This window comes from Chiloscyllium plagiosum, unplaced genomic scaffold (assembly GCF_037043375.1).
Source record: "Chiloscyllium plagiosum isolate Xiang-an unplaced genomic scaffold, Cpla_swu_hap1 HiC_scaffold_34, whole genome shotgun sequence".
Classification (NCBI taxonomy): Eukaryota; Metazoa; Chordata; class Chondrichthyes; order Orectolobiformes; family Hemiscylliidae; genus Chiloscyllium; species Chiloscyllium plagiosum.
The window spans coordinates 32,736,175-32,762,243 of NW_028270172.1; the positions used below are offsets into that span (position 1 = coordinate 32,736,175).

The following is a 26,069-nucleotide window of genomic DNA, read 5'->3' on the forward strand; positions in this document are numbered from 1 at the left end:
CCCGGGTTCAATTCCCGCCTCAGGCGACTGACTGTGTGGAGTTTGCACATTCTCCCTGACGCCGGAGAGGTCAGGAAGAAGATTGCAGGTTAGGAAGGCGGTGTTGAGTTCGAGCGATTTGACTGAGACAAAGTGGGGGAGGGGAAATGAGGAAACTGGAGAAATCTGAGTTCATCCCTTGTGGTTGGAGGGTTCCTAGGTGGAAGATGAGGCGTTCTTCCTCCAACCGTCGTGTTGCAATGGTCTGGCGAAGGAGGAGTCCAAGGACCTGCATGTCCTTGGTGGAGTGGGAGGGGGAGTTGAAGTTTGAGCCACGGAGTGGTTGGGTTGGTTGGTCCGGGTGTCCCAGAGGTGTTCTCTGAAACGTTCCGCAAGTAGGCAGCCTGTCTCCCCAATATAGAAGAGGCCACATCGGGTGCAGCGGATGCAATAGATGATGTGTGTGGAGGTGCAGGTGAATTTGTGGAGAAACCAAAGGAGTAGCCATGGGCACCTGCATGGGCCCCAGCTATGCCTGCCTCTTCGTAGGATATGTGGAACAGTCCATCTTCCGCAGTTACACTGGCACCACCCCCCCACCTTTTCCTCCGCTACATCGATGACTGTATCGGCGCTGCCTTGTGCTCCCACGAGGAGGTTGAACAGTTCATCCACTTCCACCTCAACCTCAAATTCACCTGGACCATCTCAGACTCCTCCCTCCCCTTCCTAGACCTTTCCATTTCTATCTCGGGCGACCGAATCAACACGGACATTACTATAAACCTACCGACTCCCACAGCAACCTAGACTACACCTCCTCCCACCCTGCCCCCTGTAAAAATGCCATCACATATTCCCAATTCCTTCGTCTCCGCCGCATCTGCTCCCAGGAGGACCAGTTCCAATACCGTACAACCCAGATGGCTTCCTTCTTCAAAGACCTCAATTTCCCCCCAGACGTGATCGACGATACCCTCCACAGCATCTCCTCCATTTCCCGCTCCTCTGCCTTTGAGCCCCGCCCCTCTAACCGCCACCAGGACAGAACCCCACTGGTCCTCACCTACCACTCCACCAACTTCCATATACAGCGTATCATCCGTCGTCATTTCCGCCACCTCCAAACGTACCCCACCACCAGGGATATATTTCCCTCCCCTCCCCTATCAGCGTTCCAAAAAGACCACTCCCTCCATGACTCCCTCGTCAGGTCCACACCCCCCACCAACGCAACCTCCACTCCCGGCATCTTCCCCTGCAACCGCAAGAAATGCAAAACTTGCGCCCACACCTCCCCCCTTACTTCCCTTCAAGGCCCCAAGGGATCCTTCCATATCCACCACAAATTCACCTGCACCTCCACACACATCATTTATTGCATCCGCTGCACCCGATGTGGCCTCCTCTATATTGGGGAGACAGGCCGCCTACTTGCGGAACGTTTCAGAGAACACCTCTGGGACACCCGGACCAACCAACCCAACCACCCCGTGGCTCAACACTTCAACTCCCCCTCCCACTCCACCAAGGACACGCAGGTCCTTGGACTCCTCCATCGCCAGACCATTGCAACACGACGGTTGGAGGAACAGCGCCTCATCTTCCCCTCCAACCACAAGGGATAACCTCAGATTTCTCCAGTTTCCTCATTTCCCCTCCCCCCACCTTGTCTCAGTCAAATCCCTCGAACTCAGCACCGCCTTCCTAACCTGCAATCTTCTTCCTGACCTCTCCGTCCCCACCCCCACTCCGGCCTATCACCCTCACCTTGACCTCCTTCCACCTATCGCATTTCCAACGCCCCTCCCCCAAGTCCCTCCTCCCTACCTTTTATCTTAGCCTGCTGGACACACTTTCCTCAATTCTGAAGAAGGGCTCATGCCCGAAACGTCGATTCTCCTGCTCCTTGGATGCTGCCAGACCTGCTACGCTTTTCCAACAACACATTTTCAGCTCATGCTAAATTGCCCGTAGTGTTAGGTGAAGGGGTCTGGGTGGGTTGCGCTTCGGTGGGGTCGGTGTGGACTTGTAGGGCCAAAGGGCCTTTTTCCTGACTGTAAGTAATCTAATCATTATGGCTGACGGTAGGCTTGCTCTTGGCCTGATAATTCAATGCTAACATTTCACTGCAAGCTGTCTACCCACCTGTGATTTTCTGCCAATGGGCATTTCGGTCTGAGTGTGCCTTTAACCCCTAAACTTCTAAATCAGACAAGCGTATGACCAAATGAGCCAAGAATAACTGAACACTTCTGAAGAAAAGGACTTTTCATTGACAACCATAAGTAGTGAGTTACGAGTCAACAAGTGATGATAAGTAAACACTTTTTCTCTGAAAATGACACAGAAAGAAATATTTACTCTGCAGTTAATGAGAGAACCAGAGAAACACAGAAAAGGAGAACAATTCATTTGCTATAGTTCGTCAGTTCTATTTATTACAAATGAATTGGCTGAACTTTGTTAAAAATATCCATTGGTTACCGTGCCATGAATTCAGTTAGTGGAGTGCAGCTGAAAGTGAATACATTGTACTCCGTCACAGGACACCACTGTTCATCTAATAACCTGAATCAACAGTACTATTGGCATCAGAGGATCCCACAAGCTGCTGATGGTCTCTAACAGGTCTAATTCTATTAGTAGGTGCTGAATTGACATCAGCAGGTCTAGTTCAAATAAATAACAAGAGGCAAAGTAAACTGGAAAGGGGTCATGTGAAAATCATTGGTCACACTCCAGGGTCTAATCGATAAAAATGCAAAGTGCTAAAATGCTGGGAGATCAACTTGAGCTAAGATTTATAGTAAAGGTCATAGTGAGCCTAAGTCTGAATTTGTCATAAGTTCTGCATGTCTTTATAAATGTAATAGAGCTATGGATTTGCTGGCCTCAATTTATTTTATTGAGGACCTTTAGGAACATAAGACAGAAGCTGGTGTGGGCTGTCTGGCCCATCAAGCTACTCTACCTTTAAATAAGATCATGGCTTAGCTGCTTGTGGTGTCAGTTCCACTTTCCTATCTGCATCCCATAACCCGAGACTCCTTTACCTACCAAAGGCCTGAACAAATTTAAAGACCCACCCTCCCCAATCCTCCATGGAAAAAACACTTTTCCTCAAAATGTAAACAACTTAATCTTAAATTATTTCCCCTAGTTTTAATATCCTCAACACAAGGAAACGTCATCCTGATTTCCATGGTATCGAGTTCCTTTAAGATCTTATAGGTTTTGATAAGATCACACTTTCTTCTAAGTTTGAAAGGAGTAAGGCTCTCTCTTCATTAAGTAATCCCTTCATACCAGGAATAAGCAGAGTGAACTTTCTCCAAATTACTTCTAAAGCTATTGTATCTTTTTTTCTAAATAAGGAGACCAAAACAACTACAAATGGGATCTCAACAACACCCAGGACAACAGCAGAAAAACTTTCCAACATTTATATTCCATTCCTCTTGCAATAAATTATAACATTTTATTTGCGATCCCAAACACTTGGTGAACATGCATAGCTCCATATTACTCATGCACCAGGACACCTAGCTCCCTCTGTACTAACATGTTCCACAGTCTTTCTTCATTTAAATATATTTATCTACAATTTGAACCTTAATTCAAATTGTATATCAATTGGAAAGAGAGGCTAATGGCTCATGTGACAGAGATGGTGGCAAATGCTTGCATATAGGGTGAGCACAAAAGGCTTTGAATTTATTCAAGGCAACTTGAGCCTTGAACCACCAGACAGAAAGTCAGCAGGGTGGGGAAGTAAGCGACATCAGCTCAGCAGTTTATGACAGCCTTCTGTACTGTTGTCACATCCAACAACTAACCGGTGCCCCTTTAATGGAAGGGTTCATCTCCAAAAGCTGTCAGTCAATTAAGGTCCAGCAACTTAGCAGTCCCAACTCTGCCACCATAGGCCATTGCGGGGACTGCACCCAGCTGCGAAGATGCAGCAATGGACCACATCCTCACAAAAAGAGTGGGGTTCTGGTGTGACCAGACAGATGAGACTGGCATCAGAAATAGGGGCCGGTTGGAAGATGGGTATTCAGGAGGTCAGCAGTTATGTAGCTGCAGATACATAGAAACATTGAAAGTAGGAGCAGCAATAGGCCATTCAGCCCTTCGAGCTTGCTCCTTCATTCAACATGGTCATGTCTGATCACCCCACTCGGTACTCTGTTCCCACTTTCTTTGAGTCCTTTAGCATTAAGAACTATATTATCTAATTCCTTCATGAAAACATACAGTGTTTTGTTGTTAACCATTTTCTATGGCAAAGTGTTTTCCCCTGGCTCACAACTCTCTGGGTGAAGACATTTCTCGTACTCTCAGTCTTAAATAGTCCACCCTGTATCCTTAGACAGTGACCCCTAGTTCTGAACTACCCCTCGTCATTGGGAACATTCTTCCTACATTTACCTTGTCTAGTACTGTTAGAATTTTAGAGGTTTCTATAAAATCTCTCTTCATTATATCTGAATTCCGGTAAACATGGTGCTAACCCGTCCAGTCTCTCTTCCTGCTAGGCCTGGAATCACAGCCATTGCTGCCAGAAGGGCTATCTGCAGATACACAATGCCAGGTTCGAACAGTGCCCAGCCTGAGCCTACCCATAGGCCAGGCAGTCCCCATGCACAGCAGAAGACCTACACTCCACTAATATAATGCCAGCTGAAGTGACAAGTGAATCTTCATTGACTTGGTTAGGCTCTGAGTCAGAGAGCCATTAGTCCTCCATGCTACTAATATGGTGGCAGGAAGGTGACTGGCAGTCTCTCCATTCTCTCACCACACTACTGCTCTGCCCCCTTGCCAACTACCACCTTGTATGGTCATTGTATGGTCACCCTCCTCCCAGCCCATCCTTAAAATGCTGGTAAAAGTCCAGCTGTCTGTATGCATCATGCTGTTTTATTGATTATATTGCCAGCTGTGGCCAACTTAGTGCCTTATCTCATCAGCATCTCTGGCTGGAGGTATTCTTGGAGGTTACATCAATAGCAACCTGTCTCCAACAATTCCACTCAGTCAGTCCTTTTCCTCCACTATCTCCAATTATTTCAAGAAGCAAAAGTGTTCCAAAAGATTAACGATAAAAGTAATACAATTTCATGATCTTTTTTCATCAGTATTGCTCATAACCTGGAGACTGAAGATTCTTGGAAGATGGGAAATGCTAAGTTTAATCCATGTTTAGCTGCTTTCATTTTTGATCACTATTGGCTACAATGACAGGAGCAGACGACAAATTGGGAAGATCCGAGTAGTTAAACTCCCAACAAAGGAAAAACAATAGAAAGCACTCAAAAGAAAACAGATAATTTTGATTTGGGGTGGTTGTGTAAAGTGCACAATATTTGCTCAGTACACATCATATATCTAGATTAATTTTCACTTTTTCAAAGGCATCTGGAAGGGTAAACGAATGTGAAGGTTTTAGAGGGAAATGGCCAAATGCTAGCAAATGGGACTAGATGAATTTAGGATATCTGGTTGGCATGGACAAGTTGGACTGAAGGGTCTGTTTCTATGATTCCCATCCACGTCAACCGAAATGAAAAACAGAAGTTGTATAACAGGAAGCTGATCTGATTCACACTATCACCCAATGTCCAAATTGGCCCCAGTAGATTACAGGTGGAAGTGGATACTGCAGATACTGGAGATCAGAGTCAAGGTTAGAGTGGTGCTGGAAAAGCTCAGCAGGTCAGGCAGCATCCGAGGAGCAGGAAAACTCCTGATGAAGAGCTTTTGCCCGAAACATCGATTTTTCCTGCTCCTTTAATGCTGCCTGACCTGCTGTGCTTTTCCAGCACCACTCTAATCTTGACCCAGTGGATTATCCTGATTCTCCCTGTGCAAAAAATAGTCCTTTACCGAAAGTCACATTCTCAATTACCATCGCACCATGACAATGTTACATGCCATCAATTCTCAACAAGTTCTGAACTGATTTAATATATATCCCTCTTTGTGCAAACAAACCAAACATCAGCTTTGCTAATCAAATATTCTGATACAACCAGCCCCTTAACTGTTCAGTCTCATGTGAGATAGCAACCTCGGATGATAGGATTGAAAATATATAAAAAGAAGCTTTAAGTATCACTAAGTACAACACACATCTTTCAGTACATAGGTACTCACCAAGTGAAGCTTCTTCCAGAAATCCTGATCCTCGGGCACATTCCTAAGGCTGAGTGGGATGTACCAAAAGCAGACATTTGTGTACTCCGGCTAGGGACACAAGAAGGTGTGGACAGAATTATTAGTTGCATGTCACAATGAATCCACTAATAATTGGGCACATGATACTTGCGGTTTCAGAACCATCTTGAAAGAAAAACATTCAGCTTTGAAATTTCAGACTAGGTTACTTTTCTGTGACAGTCGATGAAGAGGCAAGGTTATTTCTTTGACTTTTTCAGAGGGCATTTTAACTTTGGTTGACAATAGTATAAAATGGTTTCGCTGCCCATTATACAGTCAGAGGAAGGAAAATTGGACATGCTGTATAATAGACAGTCACTTTCAAGTTGCCATGTTGTTTGGCATATTCCTAGATGTTTCAGTATATATTGCCTATTCCAGCAAGTTAGCTTTTTTTCATAGATCTAATATTTTGGTGACCAATACACAAGAATGTGGTCAAATGAAAACACCATTTTCTTTAATATCCGCAAATGACTTTTCTCCCAAAGTTGATCATATCGATGTCCAATTTCTGAAGGATTCATAACAAGGAGCAGTTGAGACAACTGACTTCTCTTTAAATGCAGCTCTACTGAGTAAGCTAATGAACCAAGAGAGAATCAAAGTTTATGCATATAGAATCTGCACTTTGACGCAGCAGTACTAACCACTGAACCACTGTCAGAAAGCATGAAAGAAGACTAGAATAATGCGAAAATAGAGGCAAGGAATGGGTGGGCTGAAATATTTCTCGGTAAAAGTGAGAACTGCAGATGCTGGAGATTAGAGGCGAGAGTGTGGTGCTGGAAAAACACAGCAGGTCAGGCAGCATCCGAGGAGCAGGACAATCGAAGTTTCAGGCAAAAGCCCTTCACTGGGAATGAGGCTGTGAGCCAAGGGGGCTGAAAGATAAATGGGAGGGAGGTGGGGCTGGGAGGAAGGTAGCTGAGAGTGCAATAGGTAGATGGGGGTGGGGGTGATGGTGATAGGTCAGAGAGGAGGGTGGAGCGGATAGGTGGGAAGGAAGATGAACAGGTAGACAGGTCATGAAGGCAGGCAAGTTGGAAGGTTGAACTGGGGTAAGGTGGGGGGAGGGAAATAGGGAAACTGGTGAAATTCAAATTGATGCCACGTGTTTGGAGGGTTCTGAGACGGAAGATGAGGTGTTTTTACCTCCAGGCGTCAGGTGGTAAGGGAGTGGTGATGGGGAAATGTGGTCTTTTAAGAAGGAGGCCATCTGGTGAAATCACTGATTTTACTTTTATATCTCATTTCTGTTTAATTTTGATCTATAAGTAAACCTTAAGCAAACAGAATTCCCAACAAAACAGAAATTGCTGGCAAAACTCAGCAGGTGTGGCAGCATCTGTGGGAAGAAAACAGAGTTGACATTTCGAGTCTGGGGAAAACTGGTATCTATGCTGAAGACAGGGGAGGAAAGGTAAACAGATAGGTGGAGATGGAGCCCAAAGAGGGGCAGATATGAAAGGGATGGGTAAATGACAGGATTGTGGATGGCACACCAGGAAGAAGGGAAGCTGTGTAAGTCATAATGAGTGTTGAGGACAGTAGAGAATATGGAAAGTATGTGCTGAAAGAATATAAGATCATAAAAAAAATAGGAGCAGGAGTAGGCCATCTGGCCCTTCGAGCCTGCTCCACCATTCAATAAGATCATGACTGATCTTTTTGTGGCCTCAGCTCCACTTACCCGCCCTCTCACCATAAGCCTTAATTCCTTTACTATTCAAAGGATCTTAGCTTTAGAAACATTCAATGAGGAAGACTCAGCTACCTCACTGGGCATGGAATTCCAAGGATTCACACCCTCTGGGTGAAGAAGTTCCTTCTCAATTCAGTCCTAAATCTACTTCCCTAACTTTCAGCAAACCATGTAATGTGATAATAAGTCTGGAAGTGGGTGAAAGTAGGTTGGCTGTGCTGAAAGCAACCCATGTCACAACAGGACTGGATGTGAAGTGGGTATAAAAACATAGAAGAATGGACTAGAGCTCTAAACGTTATTGAGCTCATTGCTGAATCCCAGAGAACTCTTCACTGCAGGACCCCATCTCCTCCCATTTCCCATCCAACCTCATCTTCAGCATAAGTACCAGTTTTACCTAGCTGCAATCAGTGATGAAGGGTCCCTGGACTGGAAATGCTAATTCTGTTTTCTTACCTCTGATGCTGCTAGACTTACTGAGTTTCGCCAGCTATTTCTGGTTTTGTTTCAGATCTCCAGCATCCACAATCCTTTGTTTTAATCTACAGAATCCCTATCTTGAAAACATTGATTTAAACCTATGATTCCTTTGCTTAAGAAAATAAATCAATTGTATAAGCAACAGCAATATTTCGAACCATAGAATTTGGCCACGTAACCAGGAAGATCCACCTCACCTGTTGTTCTGACTGAAGAGCATTTTCTCTTTGTATTATTTTTACCGAAGTTGCTTATATATTGTTTTAAAAAAGGAAGTGTCTTTACTATATTGACTTTGATACCTCTTGAACAAAATGATGGGACAATGAGTAGCCCTATGTGGGTGGTAACTGAGAAAGAGGTGAATTGATGGACAGTGTGAGAGACATAACAATGCTGGTACACAACCAGTATTCTGCAAATCCACTCAGGTTTGGCTACATCTGAGAGAGATAAGGTTCATGTTTTGTTGAGACATTTTGCTTTGAGAACAGAAGCATTGAAAGGCTGACATGGTGTCATAAATTTAGATTAAAGGCACAATGCTTCCAATATGTTTTAAGTGGTGAACAGTTACCCACTGCAGAGAGACTGACCTGAGCTTCATCTCATGTAAAGCTGTTTGGAGACTTGGGTAATGTATATGCCAAGTGTTGTGTTATCATTTTGAAGACTTGTCATTGACAGATTAATTTTGAGTTACGTTTGGATCATAGACCAATTTGGGTTAACGTTTATGTTATAATAAGGCTGCATTCCTTCTTTTCTTCTGATATACACAAAGTGCTTTCTTTCCTCTTAATAATGTTGTCTTTCTTCCTTATATGTTATATTATCACATACTATCATTTATATTAGCAACATAATGTCTCAGTGGTTAGCATTCTGCCTCACAGCGCCAGGGACCTGCGTTCAATTCTATCCTTGGGCAACTGTCTGTGTGGAGTTTACACACTCTCCCAGTGTCTGCTTGGGTTTCTTCCAGAGGCTCTGGTTTCCTCCCACAGTCTAAGAATGTACAGGTTAGGTGGATTGGCCATGCTAAATTGCTCATAGATGTGCAGGTTAGTTGGGTTAGCCATGTGGAGTGTAGGGTTACAGGGTAGGGGGATGGGTCTAGGTGGGATGCTCTTCGGAGAGTCAGTGTGAACTCGATGGGCCAAATAGCCTGCTTCCACACTGTAGTAATTTTGTGATAATTGCTGTATGATATCATTATATTCAATACAGTTACCAAGTATTGTCACACATTCCTGGTAAGAGAAAGTGAGGACTGCAGATGCTGGAGATCAGAGCTGAAAATGTGTTGCTGGAAAAGCGCAGCAGGTCAGGCAGCATCCAAGGAACAGGAGAATCGACATGTCGGGCATAAGCCCTTCTTCAGGAATTCCTGAAGAAGGGCTTATGCCCGAAATGTCAGGAATTCCTGAAGAAGGGCTTATGCCCGAAATGTCGATTCTCCTGTTCCTTCGATGCTGCCTGACCTGCTGCGCTTTTCCAGCAACACATTTTCAACACATTCCTGGTAGGTCAGATTATGGTTCCATTCCTAGGTGAGACTCACAGTACACTGTTACATATTCGAAGTAAATCTAAGGTTATGACTTTGGAAACAGAACAAAAAATACTGTTGACAGAGAGATTTCTTTTGGGATAGTCAAAAATAGGAAAACAGAACCTTAAAAGTTTGCACAGAAATGTCTGCATGTTTTATCAGCTGGAGAGACAGCAGGAAGAAGAATCAATTTGAGAGACCTCCCAGGGGATTCTGTGTACTCAATTCTCAGTACAAGTTACAGCATTTACTTATTGTTATTCAAAGATTTATATTTTTAAATTATTCTGTAAGATGTGAGTGGGCCTGGTGAGGTCAGCAGTCATTGATCATTCCTAATTGCCCTAGAGCAGGTGATGCTAAAACAAAATTCAATGAATACTAGTAATCTTAGTATCTGTTTTGTGGTTATTGTCTCTGTTTAAGATTAGAACTTGTAATTTAATTACTTCCTAAATATAGGAACAAACTATTCATCTTACAGGGATTGAAAAAGATTTGCATAAAATGCTTACCTCCATAAGCAGTCGGAATTCTTTCCTCTTCTTAATTTCAGCAGCCAAATATCTACAATTAGAATCAAATACTGCTTTGATGAGGGAGATTTCTTTATAATCATCAACATATTTCCACTTGCAAAACTGTCTAAAACTGTCCATTGCAGTAAAGTTGAAAAGAAGAATCTAATTCTGCTTCTGATTAGAATAATCAATGAATCATCATAAATTCACTGGGCAAGGCTTTACAAGAAGTCCAGGCAGTCTGTCTGTTCTTTTCCAAGTTGGCAAGACACATCCTGAGTTGGAACAATAATTGCTGCTCCTTTACCATTTCTAGGTCAAGAACTTGGAAATTCCTTCCTAACAATACGGTCAGTATCCCTAAATTCCTAGAAATGTGGTAGTTCAATGCGGTGTCTCACTACCATCTTTCCCAGGACATTAGGGATGCACATAGAATGTGAATGATCAGACCAACATTTAATGAATGAATAAAACAAATAATTTACTTCTGTATCAACCTATGGAATAGTGTCTTGCAGGGTGCTTTTAAACTGTCCTGGAAGCAATATGAACAAATTACTACAGCTACCAGAACAGCAGTAAGAACTTTATTGTTGCAGCAAGGATCTGCCAAACCTAGTCTGAAGCAGGAGGATGGCATCCAACTATCACATATCACAATGACTAGTTGTGAGAAAAACTAACCTGTTATTAAAATTTAAAGAACTGGTTGTTATATAACTCATTCACAGCCACAGGACATCACTAAGTTCATTCTCAAAATGTAGTCATTGCTGTAATGTAAGTACAATTTATGCACAACATGAATGTCACAAAATCTATAATCTGTTCTTTATAGCTGTTTAGGTGTTGGTCAAGTCCGGACATCAAGGAGATCTCCCTGTTCTTCTTTGAAATAGAGCGTTGTAATCTTTTAGACCCATCAGGGAGGGCAGGCAATTTATCCAAAGGACAGCATTCCAACAGTGCAACACCCAGTGAACACCAGAGTGAACTATGGGTCTTTTATGTACAAGATTCTGGAGGTTAGTGAGGTTAGTGGAGGCTTGAATCCACAGTTTTCCTCAGTTCAAAGGTGAAGTATGTACCACTAGGTTAGTTATCGTGCCCATGCCAATGTGAAATGGATACCTTATCTACACCACTTGAAATCAAACGATGAGCTTCCTCCACTACTTCCAAGGCTTTAGTCAATGCTGATAAAATCAAAACCTGTTCCTGTTGGTATCTGAACTGCGAGTTCTGTCATAGCTCACAACTACCACTTGTCGAGAGTATGTCCTACTGTCATTTATCATGAGCTAGATTTGCAACCATGATTTAAGACTTCATCAATCAAAAATTCCCAGGAATAGGACCAATAGGGAATAGATTGTATTATACTACTGGCAACAATAAATGGTAGAAATACTAGATAATTATTTCACCTTCATTCTTATCAGAGTGATAGAACATATATGATCTTGAATGATATAGAGTCATAGAGATGTACTGCATGGTCCTTCGGTCCAACCTGTCCATGCCGACCAGATATCCCAACCCAATCTAGTCCCACCTGCCAGCACCCGGCCCATATCCCTCCAAACCCTTCCTATTCATATACCCATTCAAATGCCTCTTAAATGTTGCATTTGTATCAGCATCACCACTTCCTCTGGCAGCACATTCCATACACGTACCACCCTCTGTGTAAAAACGTTGCCCCTGAGGTCTCTTTTATATCTTTCCCCTCTCACCCTAAACCTTTGCCCTCTAGTTCTGGACTCCCCAACCCCAGGGAAAAGACTTTGCCTATTTACCCTATCCATGCCCCTCATAATTTTGTAAAGCTCTATAAGGTCACCCCTCAGCCTCCGAGACTCCAGGGAAAACAGACCCAGCCTGTTCGGCCTCTCCCTATAGCTCAAATACTATGATGAGGAATTAGCAATGTTGTCCCCACAATTGGCTTGGGTATTTATCGGATTTTCTCACAAGATATTGCATGTGAGTAGGAAGTCTCTCTATCATGGTGCATAGGTATTTCACCTGCATGGGACAGGTTGAAAGGATCTGTTGACTAATTCATTTCCAACAGTTTGGCTCAATTCTATTGAAAGTTATTCTGATTGTAGTTAACTATTTACTTTCCTTTCTGAACAATCAACTTTTCAGAGATTGGGAGGGAGCTGCCTCATCCATATATTCGCCCAAGTCACCCTGTAATTGGCCTGGGGGCCAGTGCATTGAGAATGTATCTTTAAAGAAGTTATGATCATAAGAGATTCAGTCAAATGGTCTATTTATGCGCTGTAAATTCTTCACAAAGTAAGTGTGCTAATTACATGGAATAATTACCAAAAAGATATCTCAATTATAACTGGAAAATGACTTGCCAGGTTAAGTTTTGAGAATAAGTAGAATAAGATTGGTCGTTCGTACGTAACATCAACTCCTAGAAACTAATCACTAAACAGATCAACCGTAAAGGCTTGTGGTTGACATTAGTCACTAGAGTTTTACTGAATGCGAGTTGAGATTTCCAGAACATCCGTCTTAAATGAAGGGAGGTAGAACATTCAATAATGATTTTCTAAAGGGAATTGGTTAAATACTTGAAAAGTAAAAGATTTTCAAGATATTGCAGAAGATCAGGGAAGTTCAACTAATTGTATTCGTTCTTTGAAAGAACTGTAAAAAATACAATAAGCTAACTGACCTCTTCCTGCATTAACTAATCTAAGAGGAGGTGTCAACCAATATGCATTAGATTTTAGTTCATTTATTTATGAATAGATTCAATAGATACACTCAGTGCAATTACGAGTGCAGAACTAGATTGTACTGGGCTCAGCTTATGTACCCCTCACTCCAATACACCCCATGTCTAAACTAAGTTGCCACAGTCACCATGGGCCAATACAGTCCAGGCACAGAATGTACACGACTCTGCAATGTTATTCACTTTCAGTCAAACATGTCACTTTGAAGGTTCAACTACTCCTGGTTAGTGTCTTACCTGGCAGATGCAAAAGCCCGGTTGACTCTCTCCTCCAGTCCACTTGATCCAACAGCCTTCCATGTCAACCAGAATTTGAAAGCATCAGCCCTCCGGCTGCACTGAATCGACTTGTCACCTTTATCATAATCAACATTGTAGAACTTATCCTGCTGGAAGAGGTACCCAGCCTGTCCACAGTGGCATCTGTCGATTAAACCCTGAGAAGACAAAGATTAATAAATATATGAAATATTGATGTGATTATTGAAAATCTGAATACTCTTGTAAATACTCAAAGCTTTTCACTAGTACAAGAGATTTTTGGTTTCTCATGATACTCAACACAAAACTAGTCTCAGTAATGATGCCACAAAATCACAAATTAGTAAATCCAGCTGATTTACTAATTTCCTTACAAGAAGGAAATGTGCCACCTTTACCTGGCTTGGCTCATGTGACTCCAGATCCACAGTAATGTGGTTCACTCTCAAAAACTCTCTGAAATGGCCTAGCAAGCCACTTCGTCCAAGAGCAAATAGGGATGTGCAACAAATACTGGCCTTGCCAGTGAAGCCCACATCACTTGAAAGAATAAAGAAAAAATAAAGTTCAAATAAAATCCAATAGGATGAAAGCCTCTTCCTCCTGCTGAGTGTGAAGTTCCTTTGGGAAATTAAATGGAGCAATCTCAATTCCATATTCAACTCTATCCAACAAAGTTCCTCCTAAAACCAAATGCAATGTCAGCTAGGGAGATATGGATACTGGGGAAGACATCAAAGAAAGCATACAACTCTGGTGCAAAGCTTAATTTAGTGCTTAATAATTACACTATTAGGCAAAGTGTAAACAGACTCTTATTCTGCATTAATGCATTCCCTGTGTGAGCTAGTGGGCGCTAGATAGGGAAAAAGCAGGAACATTTTATTTTACCAGTGCTGACGAGTCTCAGAGTGATGGTTCCAGAGATGATCATCAGAATGGCGACCTTGATGTAACAGATCATACTATGTATTGGATGTGTACATAGGAAGTTATTTGGTGTGTGTGTGTGTTATAACACATGGTATAAAATGGAAAAGTTTATATATTAATTTAGATAAATCCTGGGATCAGATGTTACAATTATTGTACCTCTTATACAATTCAAATACAATAATGAAAATGGTGCATTTATGCACACTTCCTGTCAACAATACAATGAAAAAAGTTCTCGTTAACATTTATAATGGTAAGTGCCTGTGCCAAATTCTCAACATGTGGCTTAGGGAGTGTTCCTGATAGCATAACAAACACATACAGGCAATGTCTGTTATCAATGGACACATGGATATATATAAAGATAATTTAAATGTAGGACTGAAGGACATTGCTGTCTTGCATTTCATCTGAAGACCAAATTTCATATTGACTTCCGATTGCCAGAAAAGTCCATCTCGTTTTCATAAATCAATATTTGACAAAAATAATTAATATGTATTCCTAAAGACGATCCCTATTTGACTATGCCTGTGCTACGTTTTCCCATTCAGAAACAAAGATTACTTTTATTTAGGATATCTCTGTTCATCCAAATTTAGAGAGGCCTTTGGCAAATGTGCCCTCAAAACCCCATGTAAAATCAATAGTGGGGGAACAGAGGGGAGAAAGTCAGTCATTTTACTCACCACTTGCCCATACGGGGAGTATGGTAGGAACTACTTGTCCAATCACAGATTCCCCCTCTACCTATTGCTGTTGCTCAAGAGACAAAATCTATGATTGAAAGATCAGTAAGAACAGGGGAGTGAGAACTTATGATTGGAGAGATTCTGGCTGATTCCATTTCCATGTTGCTCCCAAACCCAGGTGAAAAAAACAATAACTTTGATACTATTTTCAAAATAGCAATTACGATTAAAGCAATATTTAGCAGTAAGTAGTTGGGGGCCTTAGTTAGCAATGTTCATCTAAAGCCAGATGCTGCAGTGCCCAAGTTGGGCCCATGCTTTGGATGGAGAGGCTGGGACTGAGAACACCAGAGGGGGGGGAAGAAGCAGCGGCAACAGGAACAGACACAGGCTGACAAGGTGGAGAAATGGTGGGGCATCCACACAAATTAAACTTGGCTTTCAAATAACTTTGACACTTTGATCTACAGAGATATTCATTAGGGCTCTGAGTTTTGACCCTCTGTGGAGCAGGACTATAGCCATTGTTGAAAATAGGGCTGTCAGGAAGATTTTCAACATCAAACTGAGGGCACTGGTGAATAGTTCAAGCAACAGACTGCCCGGTGAATCAATGATGGTGATGTTGACTTCAATCATGCCAATGAATTTTTACCACAACCTTTTTGTGTATGTTATGTAAACTGATTGGAGAACTTGCCTTAATTCAGCCTCTGGTTACAATGGGAATTGACTTAATTAAAGTCAATTATTAAAGTGAATGAATAAGGAAACAATATTTTGCAGCAAGATGTGAACAGTCAGATAAATAATCAAAGTGAAAAAAGAATGTAGGCTCATGGAAAAAGAGTAAGAGGCTCAGGTACTAATTGTTATCCACCCCAAAGAACTGGCAAAGGCAGTTTGGTCCTCTGACTGTGTCATAAGATGCTATAATTTTTGGACAGCAAGCATACCTCTGTCTGTTTCTATATTAGTGTACTCTCAATGTCCATTGCAAAATGCAATAGAAAAAAAACCACATTCCTCTATTTTAACTATTTGCTAAAATCTGTTATAAATATTAAAAACTACCAATGTTATTTTGTACATAAATTAGTCACATCTTTTCAAAATGACCCATCCATCAAATTTCTGATTTATTATGTCAAAGAGCAAAGTATAGTATAGCAGCTAGGTCCTTGCTTATGAGAAGGTGGAGGGGAAATCTGAAATTGTAATGCAGACCACAGGATATGATGAACATTTACCAGATGAATAAAGATCCATTAATCCGGTCAGAAAATGGTGCAAGACACAAGAAACTAATGGATGAAAGTAAATTACAGGGGCAAATTTAGAAAGAAATGTTTTTTTTTTACAGAAATGTATTTATCATAAGTGATCCTTTAAGTAATATCACTTAATGTTTTGTTCAAATTAATTTATGCAAGCCCAATGTATAGATATTTAGTGCAAAGCTTCTTACAGAGTATTGGCTGAGAATTACAGATTCAATCAATGTAAATTCTCTGGGTGTCAATGAGAACCTTGGGTACTTTTGTAACTATTCCACATAGATGTAGAAAACCCAGATATGGCTTGACGAATGTGTAAAGATAATCCTCACCTTTACCTTTGCCACAACTTCTCTCAAGTTTCACCAAATGGTGCTTAATCTGCAAGTCTTCAGTTACATTGTGTACAACTGGAATTTCCAACTGAAGAAATCAGAAAGTCAGGATGAAGAGATACCCAAAATCTCCTCTGCCTCAGTGTTTTTGACTGTTGGAATGCTTTCCTCGAATGCCTTTGTAAAGGATAGATAAAGGATATTTCCTCAAAAGACCACCTGGTCAATTTGGGGTTAGACTGAATCCCAGCCAATTTATCATCTATCTGGTATATTGCCAGCGAAGTGTGGTGGAATTTCATCAACATTACTATTGATCATTCCACCAGTATTTACTGGTGGATACAATTCCAGTTTTAAACATAATCGCATTTAAATATTAAATTTGATAGATCAGATCAAATAAAGTGGTTAACCAGGACGCTGTCTGGATTAGAATGTATGAACCATAAGGAGAAGCTAGAAAAACTCAAGCTGTTTTCTCTGGAGCAACAGGGGCTGAGGGAAGACTTGAGAGAAGTCTATAAAATTGTAGGATGCATAGATAGGGTTGATGGTCAGAATCTTTTTCCCAGAGTTGAAATGTTTAATACTGGAGGGCATGCATTTAAGGTGACAGGGAGAATATTCAAAGAATATGTGATGGGCAAGTTTTTTTTAAACACAGAGTGGTAAGAGTGTGGAATGCACTGTCAGGAGTGGTTCTGGAGGCAGATATGTTAGGGGCATTTAAGAGACTTTTAGATAAGCACATGCAATATGCAAGGCATGGAGGGATATGGACCAAAGGCAGGCAGAAGGGATTAGTTTAATTTGGCATCATGTTTAGTACAACATCATGAGCCAAAATGCCCATTCATATGTTGTACAGTTCAATCTTCTATGGTTCAGATATATTTGATTTATTTCAAGTTCAGAGCTTTAGAAAGTGATATTTTCATCTTTAGAACTATTTTTGCCATTCGTTCCCACTGCATGTTGATAATTCATCATTAGGTAAGACTTTAGACTTTAAGATCTGGATACCTTCTTACTTTTCGGTGCTTTTTAAAAATGTTTCTATTTTTATTTAGTCCTGATTTTGTAACCAAGATGACACCAGAGAATAGTGACTTTGTACACTTCTCACTGTACAGGAACACACATGACAATAAAATCTAGTTTCCATTCTAATTCTAAAATGCATGCCATCAGGAGTGGGGAGAGTACAGTTAGTGAGTTAACCACATCTAAAAAGTGGCAGGTGTCTTTAACGTGACCAGGGTGCTTGTGCAGTAAGGTGTTCCAATCTATATCTTATTAAAGCACAGATTATCATGCAAGAAGATGCATTAGATTGGAGAAAAAAAATGGGAATTTCCGGTTGCACATTGGGAGCTTTGGAAGTCAGTATCCTGCCATGTTTGTCAGCATTCACTGTAAACAGAAGGGAGAAAAATGAAATGGGCGGGACAAACTCAAAATGTTGCCAAAGAGTAAAAATTATTGTAACCCATTTTTAAAAGGAACTGCAAAGATTAGACACATTCCCAATAAGTTACTTTGTGGCAGTTAGTTAGAATTTTCATTTTGGAAATTAAGTATGGAAAAATATATTTGTAATAATTAACAAGAACATCTTATTTATAAATTCCAAGTTAAACAATTTAATAATATACAGAATCTTTTGTGTTATCTCTCTAAAGATGCAAACCCTAAAAGAGAAGTTTCACATAACGAGAGAAGATAAAGTTACAACCTGACTATATCACATAATAAAGGAGGGTAAGAATGCGAAAGAGTCCCTGAAAACCAAAAGGTAGCCCTCAAAAATCAGAAGTTGCCTTCAAAAAAATCTCGAGAAATACCAGTTCATCCACACAACTTTCATCAAAACAATTTTGTACCTTTCAAGCAACTGTTTCAAGCAAGTTGCCGAAACCTATTGAATGGTAGTAATCCAGACATGAAAGACTAAATTTAAAACAGCATGCTATGTCTAACCATATACTAATTGGCTGTACATGAGGACAACAATTTGACTGGACTATGTTTTAATCCCAAAGCAATATTCCTGTATGCTCTTCTGGATTCTTTAATTTTGAGAATATCACTATGGTCCTCTGTGGAATAGCACAGGATGATTCATTGAGATCAATAGTCAGTCAGAACACTGGATCTGGAGCAATAGTCTATCAAATTGCTCTGGAATCAGAAAGGAGTTGGCATGAGTAACTATATTGCAGATAATACATTGGTGAAGTTGGCTACACTCTTTGGATTTCCGTCACAGGGAAGAAACGACCGCTATGATGGATATCCCTGGCAATAGTCCTGTGGAATTTCCATTATGGTGGATGTTAATAAGATACCATATATTTATCAATGCGCTGGCAGGTGGCACTGGATTGGGTTGGGATATCTGGTCAGCATGGACGAGTTGGACCGATGGGTACGTTTCGTGCTGTACATCTCTATAACTCTGACTATGACTCAAACTGTTGAAAGCGATTCCCCAGCCCATTTAACAAAAATGAGTATTAGGTCCATACTTCGAAATGCACAGTGAATAAGAATGTAACTGATGATATAAAATTCATTATGACAGCCCTTACATTCTTCCCAAAAGAGTTGGTTCTTATGGTCTTTCAAGGGCAAGTGGCTTGAAAATCTGCAGAATAATAGCTCCAGTAAATTAGCAAATAGGGTGGAGTGTGATACTCAACAGAAATGTGTTGTGATGCTAATTTATTCTTTAAGCACTTGGACATTTAATTCTACTCTTATTTTCAATGAGAGGTTAACTATTGAAAATGTTGCTGACACCTGCAATCACCTCCATTATTCCATTCCAGCAATTCAACATCCATCCCAAACTAATTTAGATTCATTATCCTGATAATTATTTTTGAAGTGCAGTCTTCAATTCTTAAAGTACAAATTCATAGCATTGTGACAAAGTAAATGATGAATGTTCAATTAGTAGAAGAGTTTACTTGTAACTGAAATTGACAGCTTCTTGGTCTTGGTCTGAAGGTTGATAAGTCTCCGGGGCCTGATGGTCTACATCCCAGGGTACTGAAGGAGGTGGCTCGGGAAATTGTGAATGCGTTGGTGATTATTTTCCAGAGTTCGATAGATTCGGGGTCGGTTCCTGAGGATTGGAGGGTGGCTAATGTCATACCACTTTTTAAGAAAGGTGGGAGAGAGAAAGCAGGAAATTATAGACCAGTTAGTCTGACCTCAGTGGTGGGAAAGATGCTGGAGTCTATTATAAAGGATGAAATTACAGCACATCTGGATAGTAGTAAAAGGATAGGACAGAGTCAGCATGGATTTATGAAGGGGAAATCATGCTTGACTAATCTTCTTGAATTTTTTGAGGATGTAACTCTGAAGATGGACGAGGGAGATCCAGTAGATGTAGTGTACCTGGACTTTCAGAAAGCTTTTGATAAAGTCCCACACAGGAGGTTAGTGAGTAAAATTAGGGTGCATGGTATTGGGGGCAAAGTATGAGATTGGATTGAAAATTGGTTGGCTGATAGGAAACAAAGGGTAGTGATAAACGGCTCCATTTCGGAGTGGCAGGCAGTGACCAGTGGGGTACCGCAGGGATCCGTGCTGGGACCGCAGCTTTTTACAATATATGTTAATGATATAGAAGATGGTATCAGCAATAACATTAGCAAATTTGCTGATGATACAAAGCTGGATGGCAGGGTGAAATGTGATGAGGATGTTAGGAGATTACAGGGTGACCTGGACAAGTTAGGTGCGTGGGCAGATGCATGGCAGATGCAGTTTAATGTGGATAAATGTATGGTTATCCACTTTGGTGGCCAGAACAGGAAGGCAGATTATTACCTCAATGGAATCAATTTAGGTAAAGGGGCAGTACAGAGAGATCTGGGTGTTCTTGTACACCAGTCAATGAAGGTAAGCATGCAGGTACAGCAGGTAGTGAAGAAGGCTAATAGCATGCTGGCCTTCATAACAAGAGGAATTGAGTATTGAAGCAAAGAGGTGATTCTGCAGCTGTACAGGGCCCTGGTGAGACCACACCTGGAGTACTGTGTGCAGTTCTGGTCTCCAAATTTGAGGAAAGACATTCTGGCTATTGAGGGAGTGCAGCGTAGGTTCACAAGGTCAATTCCTGGAATGGCGGGATTACCTTACACTGAAAGACTGAAGCGACTGGGCTTGTATACCCTTGAGTTTAGAAGACTGAGAGGGGATCTGATTGAGACATATAAGATTATGAAAGGATGGACACTCTGGCAGCAGGAAACATGTTACCGCTAATGGGTGAGTGCCGAACCAGAAGACACAGCTTAAAGATACGGGGTAGACCATTTAGGACAGAGATGAGGAGAAACGCCTTCACCCAGAGAGTGGTGTCTGTGTGGAATGCTCTGCCCCAGAGGGCAGTGGAGGCCCAGTCTCTGGATTCATTTAAGAAAGAGTTGGATAGAGCTCTCAAGGATAGTGGAATCAAGGGTTATGGAGATAAGGCAGGAACCGAATCCTGATTAAGGATGATCAGTCATGATCATGTTGAATGGCGGTGCAGGCTCAAAGGGCTGAATGGCCTACTCCTGCACCTATTGTCTATTGTCTATTGGTTCCAGTTCCTGGATTTGAAGATGTAAAATAACAAGCATTTCCCGGAAATGTACTCACCAACAGCTACAGTTAAACCAAAGGCAGACTGGCTGCTGAGGCTTTTCAAAGGAATAAGTAGAAAATCCTAATAGGTGTTAAGTTCAAAATACAAACCTGCTCTTAAATGATAAGAAATTGCAAAGGATAATGATTACTGGTGTGGAAATGAATATGTTACACTAGGACAGGAGGGATTGTTCATCCGAGATTGCAGTTAGGGAAATGTTGGTCAGAATAAGCAGAGCTTCGATCTGCATCCAGCATGTTCTGCATCATAAATTGTTTAAGGTAGATAAAGGGTTAAGAAAATGGAAAACTAGCCCTGAGTTTCAAGATGAACATCCCTCATTCAATGGAACAATTGATGTACATAAACAGCACTTCTGTTAATGGGTTAATGGTACTTTAATGAATTAGGTGCTTTTAGAACATTAATTTCTTGTAATGAAGGACAAAAATAGTAAAGTTGATCAAGGAAAACCATAGCCAATATGATGTTGGTGAAGAGGTGAGTTCTTCAGTCCATCAAGTCTGCTCCGTTGTTCAATGAGATAATGGCTAATCTGATAATCCTCAACTTCATTTTACTGCCTTATCCCCATAATTCTGAAGTCCAAAAGACCATAAAACCTACGAGCAGTTGTTAGGCCATTCTGTCCAGTGAGTCTGCTATGCCGTTCAATCATGGCTGAAAGTTTCTCGACCCTTTTCTCCCGCTTTCTCCCCGTAACCCTTGATCCGCTTGATACTCAAGAACCATCTCAGTCTTAAATATATGCAATGACATGGCCTCCACAGCCTTCTGTGGCAATGAATTCCACAGATTCACCAATCTCGGGCTGAAGGAGTTTCTCGTTATCTCTGTTCTAAAAGGTTTACTTTACTCTAAGGCTGTGCCCTCAGGTCCTAGTCTCTCCTAGCAATGGAAATATCTTCCCCACACCAGGCCATTCAGTGTTTCATGTGTTTCAATTAGATCTCACTTCATCCTTCTAAACTCCATCATGTATAGACACAGAAGCCTCAAACATTCCTCATATGTTAAGCTTTTCATTCCTGGGACCATTCTCATGAACCACCTCTGAACATGTTCCAGAGCCAGTACATCCTTCCTAAGATATGGAGCCCAAAAATGCACATAATACTCCAAATGTGGTCTGACCAGAGCCTCAGAGCCTCAGATGTGCATCCCTGCTTTAATATTCAAGTCGTCTCAAAATAAATGCCATCATTGCATTTGCCTTCCTAACTACTGACTCAAACAGCAAGTTCATCTTGAGGGAATCCTAGACTAGAACTCCCAAGTCTCTTTGCACTTCAGGCTTCCGAATTTTATCCCCATTTAGAAAATAATCCATGTCTCTATTCTTCCTACCAAAGTGGATGATCTTACATTTTCCCATGTTGCACTCTATCTGCCACTTCTTTGCCCACTCTCCTAACCTATCTCCTTGATGCTACCTGTCCCTCTACCTGTCTTTGTATTGTCTGCAAACTTAGCCAGAATGCCCTCAGTTCCTTCATCTAGATCATTAATATATAAAGTGAAAAGTTGTGGTCCCAACACTGAGCTTTGCGAACACTACAAGTCACTGGCTGCCATCCTAAGAAGGACCGTTTTAACTCCACTCTCTGCTTTCTGCCAGACAGCCAAGCTTCTATCCACACTAACACCTTGCTTCTAACACCATGGCCCTTACGTTTCTCAGTAGCCTGTGCAGTACCTTGTCAAAGGCCTTCTTGAAGTCCAGGAAGGTAACATCCATTGGCTCTCCTTGGTCGAACCTACTTGTTACTTCCTCAAATAATTCTCGCAGATTTATCAGGCATGACTTCCCCTTGATGAACCCATGCTGGCTTTGCCCTATTTTATCATACACGTCCAAGTATTCAGAAGTCTCATCCTTCACAATGGATTCCAGGATCTTATCCACGACGAAGATTAGGCTAATTGATCTGTGCTTTTCCGTCATTTGCCTTACTCTCTTTTTGAACAGGGGTGTCACATTAGTGATTTTCCAGTCCTCTGGGATCCTCCCTAATTCTAACGTTTCCTGAAAGATCACCACCAATGCCTCCACTATCTCTTCAGCTATCTCACTTAGAATTCTGGGGTGTAGTCCATCAAGTCCAGGTTATTTATCCACCTTCAGGCCATTCAGTTTTTCTCGCACCTTCTCCTTGCTAATGGCCGCCATACTCAGCTCTGCCCCCTCACTCTCTTGAACTTTTGAGATATTACTTGAGTCTTCCACTGTGAAGAGTGACGCAAAGTAATTATTCAGTTCCTCAGTCATTTCCTTGTTCCTCACTACTATCTCTCCAGAGTCTTTTCCCAGCAGCCTAATGTCCATTTTTGCCTCTCTTTTGCCCTTTATATATCTAAAGTAACTCTGACATAAATCCTTCCTGATTAGGAATCTGTCAATCTCAACCTTGAATATATTTAATGGCCGAGCCTCATCAGCCCTACGAAGAAAGAATTCTACAGATTTACTACTCTCAGAAGAAATTTCTCCTCATCTGTGTCTTAAATGGGTGCCTCTGGTCCTAGGGTCTCCCACAAGGGGAAACAACTTTTACACATCTACTCTGCCAAGTCCCCCAAGGACCTTATGTTTTGATACGATATCCTTTCGTCCTTCAAAATTCCAATGAATACAGGCGCAACCTACTCAGCTTCTCCTCATAAAGTAGTCCCTCCATACTTGGCATCAGCCTTGTCAATCTTCTCTGGATTTCTTCCAATGCCAGTGTGTGGAATGAGAGAACCAAAGCTGTTCAACATATTTTAGCTGTTGTCTGACCAGTTTTATTTTTATAATTTTATTTTTATGTTCCATTTCCTTTGAAATAAAAGCCAAAATTCCATTTGCCTTCCTATTACCCACTGAACTTGGATGCTGGCTTTTTTGTGATTCATGGACAAGGAACCCCAGATTCCTCCAAGCTGTCTCTTCTGCAGTGTTTCTCCATATAATTAATATTCAGCTTCTCTATTCTTCCTGACAAAGTGTATAACATCAAACTTTCCTAAATTAATTTTCATGTGCCAAGTTTTTGCCACTCACAATCTGTCTTCATACCTCTGCATTCTTTTTGCGTCATCCTCACCATTTGCCTTCGAACCTATTTTTGCATCACCTGCAAATTTGGCAATAGCACATTCACTTAACACTACCTCAACACCACATTCTCTTCATTGATAAGACCATAAGATATAAGAGCAGAATTAGGCTATTTGGCCCATTAAGTATGCTCTACCATTCAATCATGGCTAATGTGTTTGTCAACCCCATTCTCCTGCCTTCTCTCCACTGAGCAGAGACCCGAGCCTTCCCCATAGAACAAGCTCTCCATCCTCAGGATCATTCTTGTAAACATCCTTTGGACCCCCTCGAAGACCAGCATATCCTTCCTTAGGTATGGATCTCAAATTGGTCAGAGATTATTATCCAAGTCATTAATGTATATTGAAAATAGCAGTTGTTCCAGCACTGATCCCTACTGCACTTCACTCATTACAGGTTGCCATCTCAAAAAGCGCCCCTTTATCCTAACTCTGTCTTCTATTAGTTAACCAAACAGTATCCATGCTAATGTACTACAACCAACATTAGTAGTCTTATGTGTAATATTTAATTAATGCCTTTTAGTAATCCAAAAAATTATGTTTTCAGTCTTTCCTTTATCTACCCTGCTTATTACGTCCTCAAAGAAGTGTATTAAATTTGTCAGGCATGATTTCTCATTCATGAAGCCATGTTGGCAGTACTTGAATATATTCTGGTATCAAAACGTTCTGCTTTTATTCTTTACAACTTCAACAATTTCCAAATGACAGATGTTAAGCTGACTGCCCTATAGTTACCTGTTTATTGTCTCCTTCTCTTCACAAAAATAAAGGTATTACTTTGGCTGTTTTTCAGTCTTTTAGGATTTTGCCCAGAGCCTAGCTAAATTCAATCTCCTTACTGCTTGGGTTTAATGATTAAAATTTCATTCAGCCATTATCAAATAACAAGCTGAATGTTTATAGTAATAACATCACAATTTAAATCCAGATAATATGCATATAATTTGAGTGAATCCTAGCCACCTTCTTATTTTGAATTATATATGCAATCTTTCATTACAAAAAAGGTTCAACCATCCACTTGGACTTAAATGACATCGACTAAATGCAAGTCAAATGGCTTTGTAATAAGGCATCAGTAAAATGGTCAGTGAGACAAGTTATTTTTAAATTTATTTTATATTATATAGCTATTCGTCACTGCATAAGCACAAGCAGTGAGGATCAGTGGACTTCGAACAGTTTGAGGGGGTCACCATAACCAAGCAAGACTGTATCTGGAGCATGCAGTGTTGAATACCTGACCAGGAGCAGGTATTATACAACAGGTGACCTCTATTTACATGAGGTGTATAATAAGGTTTTGATTTGTCAAAGCCCGATGTGCAATGGAACTTGTATGCAGCTAATATGAGGATGCACAGTCAGCAAATCTAGAGTAAAACGTTCCAATATTTCGTAGACCTGGTTTGTAGTTGAAGCAGGAGAATTCAAGACTTTGATCCATGAGTAGGTTCTGTGATTTGTTGAACTGTTTAAATGCAAATCAGTAACTTGTCCAACTTCCAGAATGTATCTGTAAATATTTTCCACAGTTGGGAATTAAATTATGAATA

The 26,069-nt window shown here is 41.1% G+C and overlaps 1 protein-coding gene across 1 annotated transcript in view; it reads right to left on the reverse strand.

The window, feature by feature from the left end:
* LOC122564269 (acidic amino acid decarboxylase GADL1-like) overlaps positions 1-26,069 on the reverse strand; it is a 113,037-nt gene that overhangs the window by 15,325 nt on the left and 71,643 nt on the right. The window contains exons 12-14 of the mRNA XM_087978585.1: positions 13,470-13,669; positions 10,463-10,514; positions 6,142-6,231 (exon numbers count right to left, since the gene is read on the reverse strand). Coding sequence (XP_087834711.1) covers positions 6,142-6,231; positions 10,463-10,514; positions 13,470-13,669 — 342 coding nt within the window. The remainder of the gene's footprint in view (positions 1-6,141; positions 6,232-10,462; positions 10,515-13,469; positions 13,670-26,069) is intronic.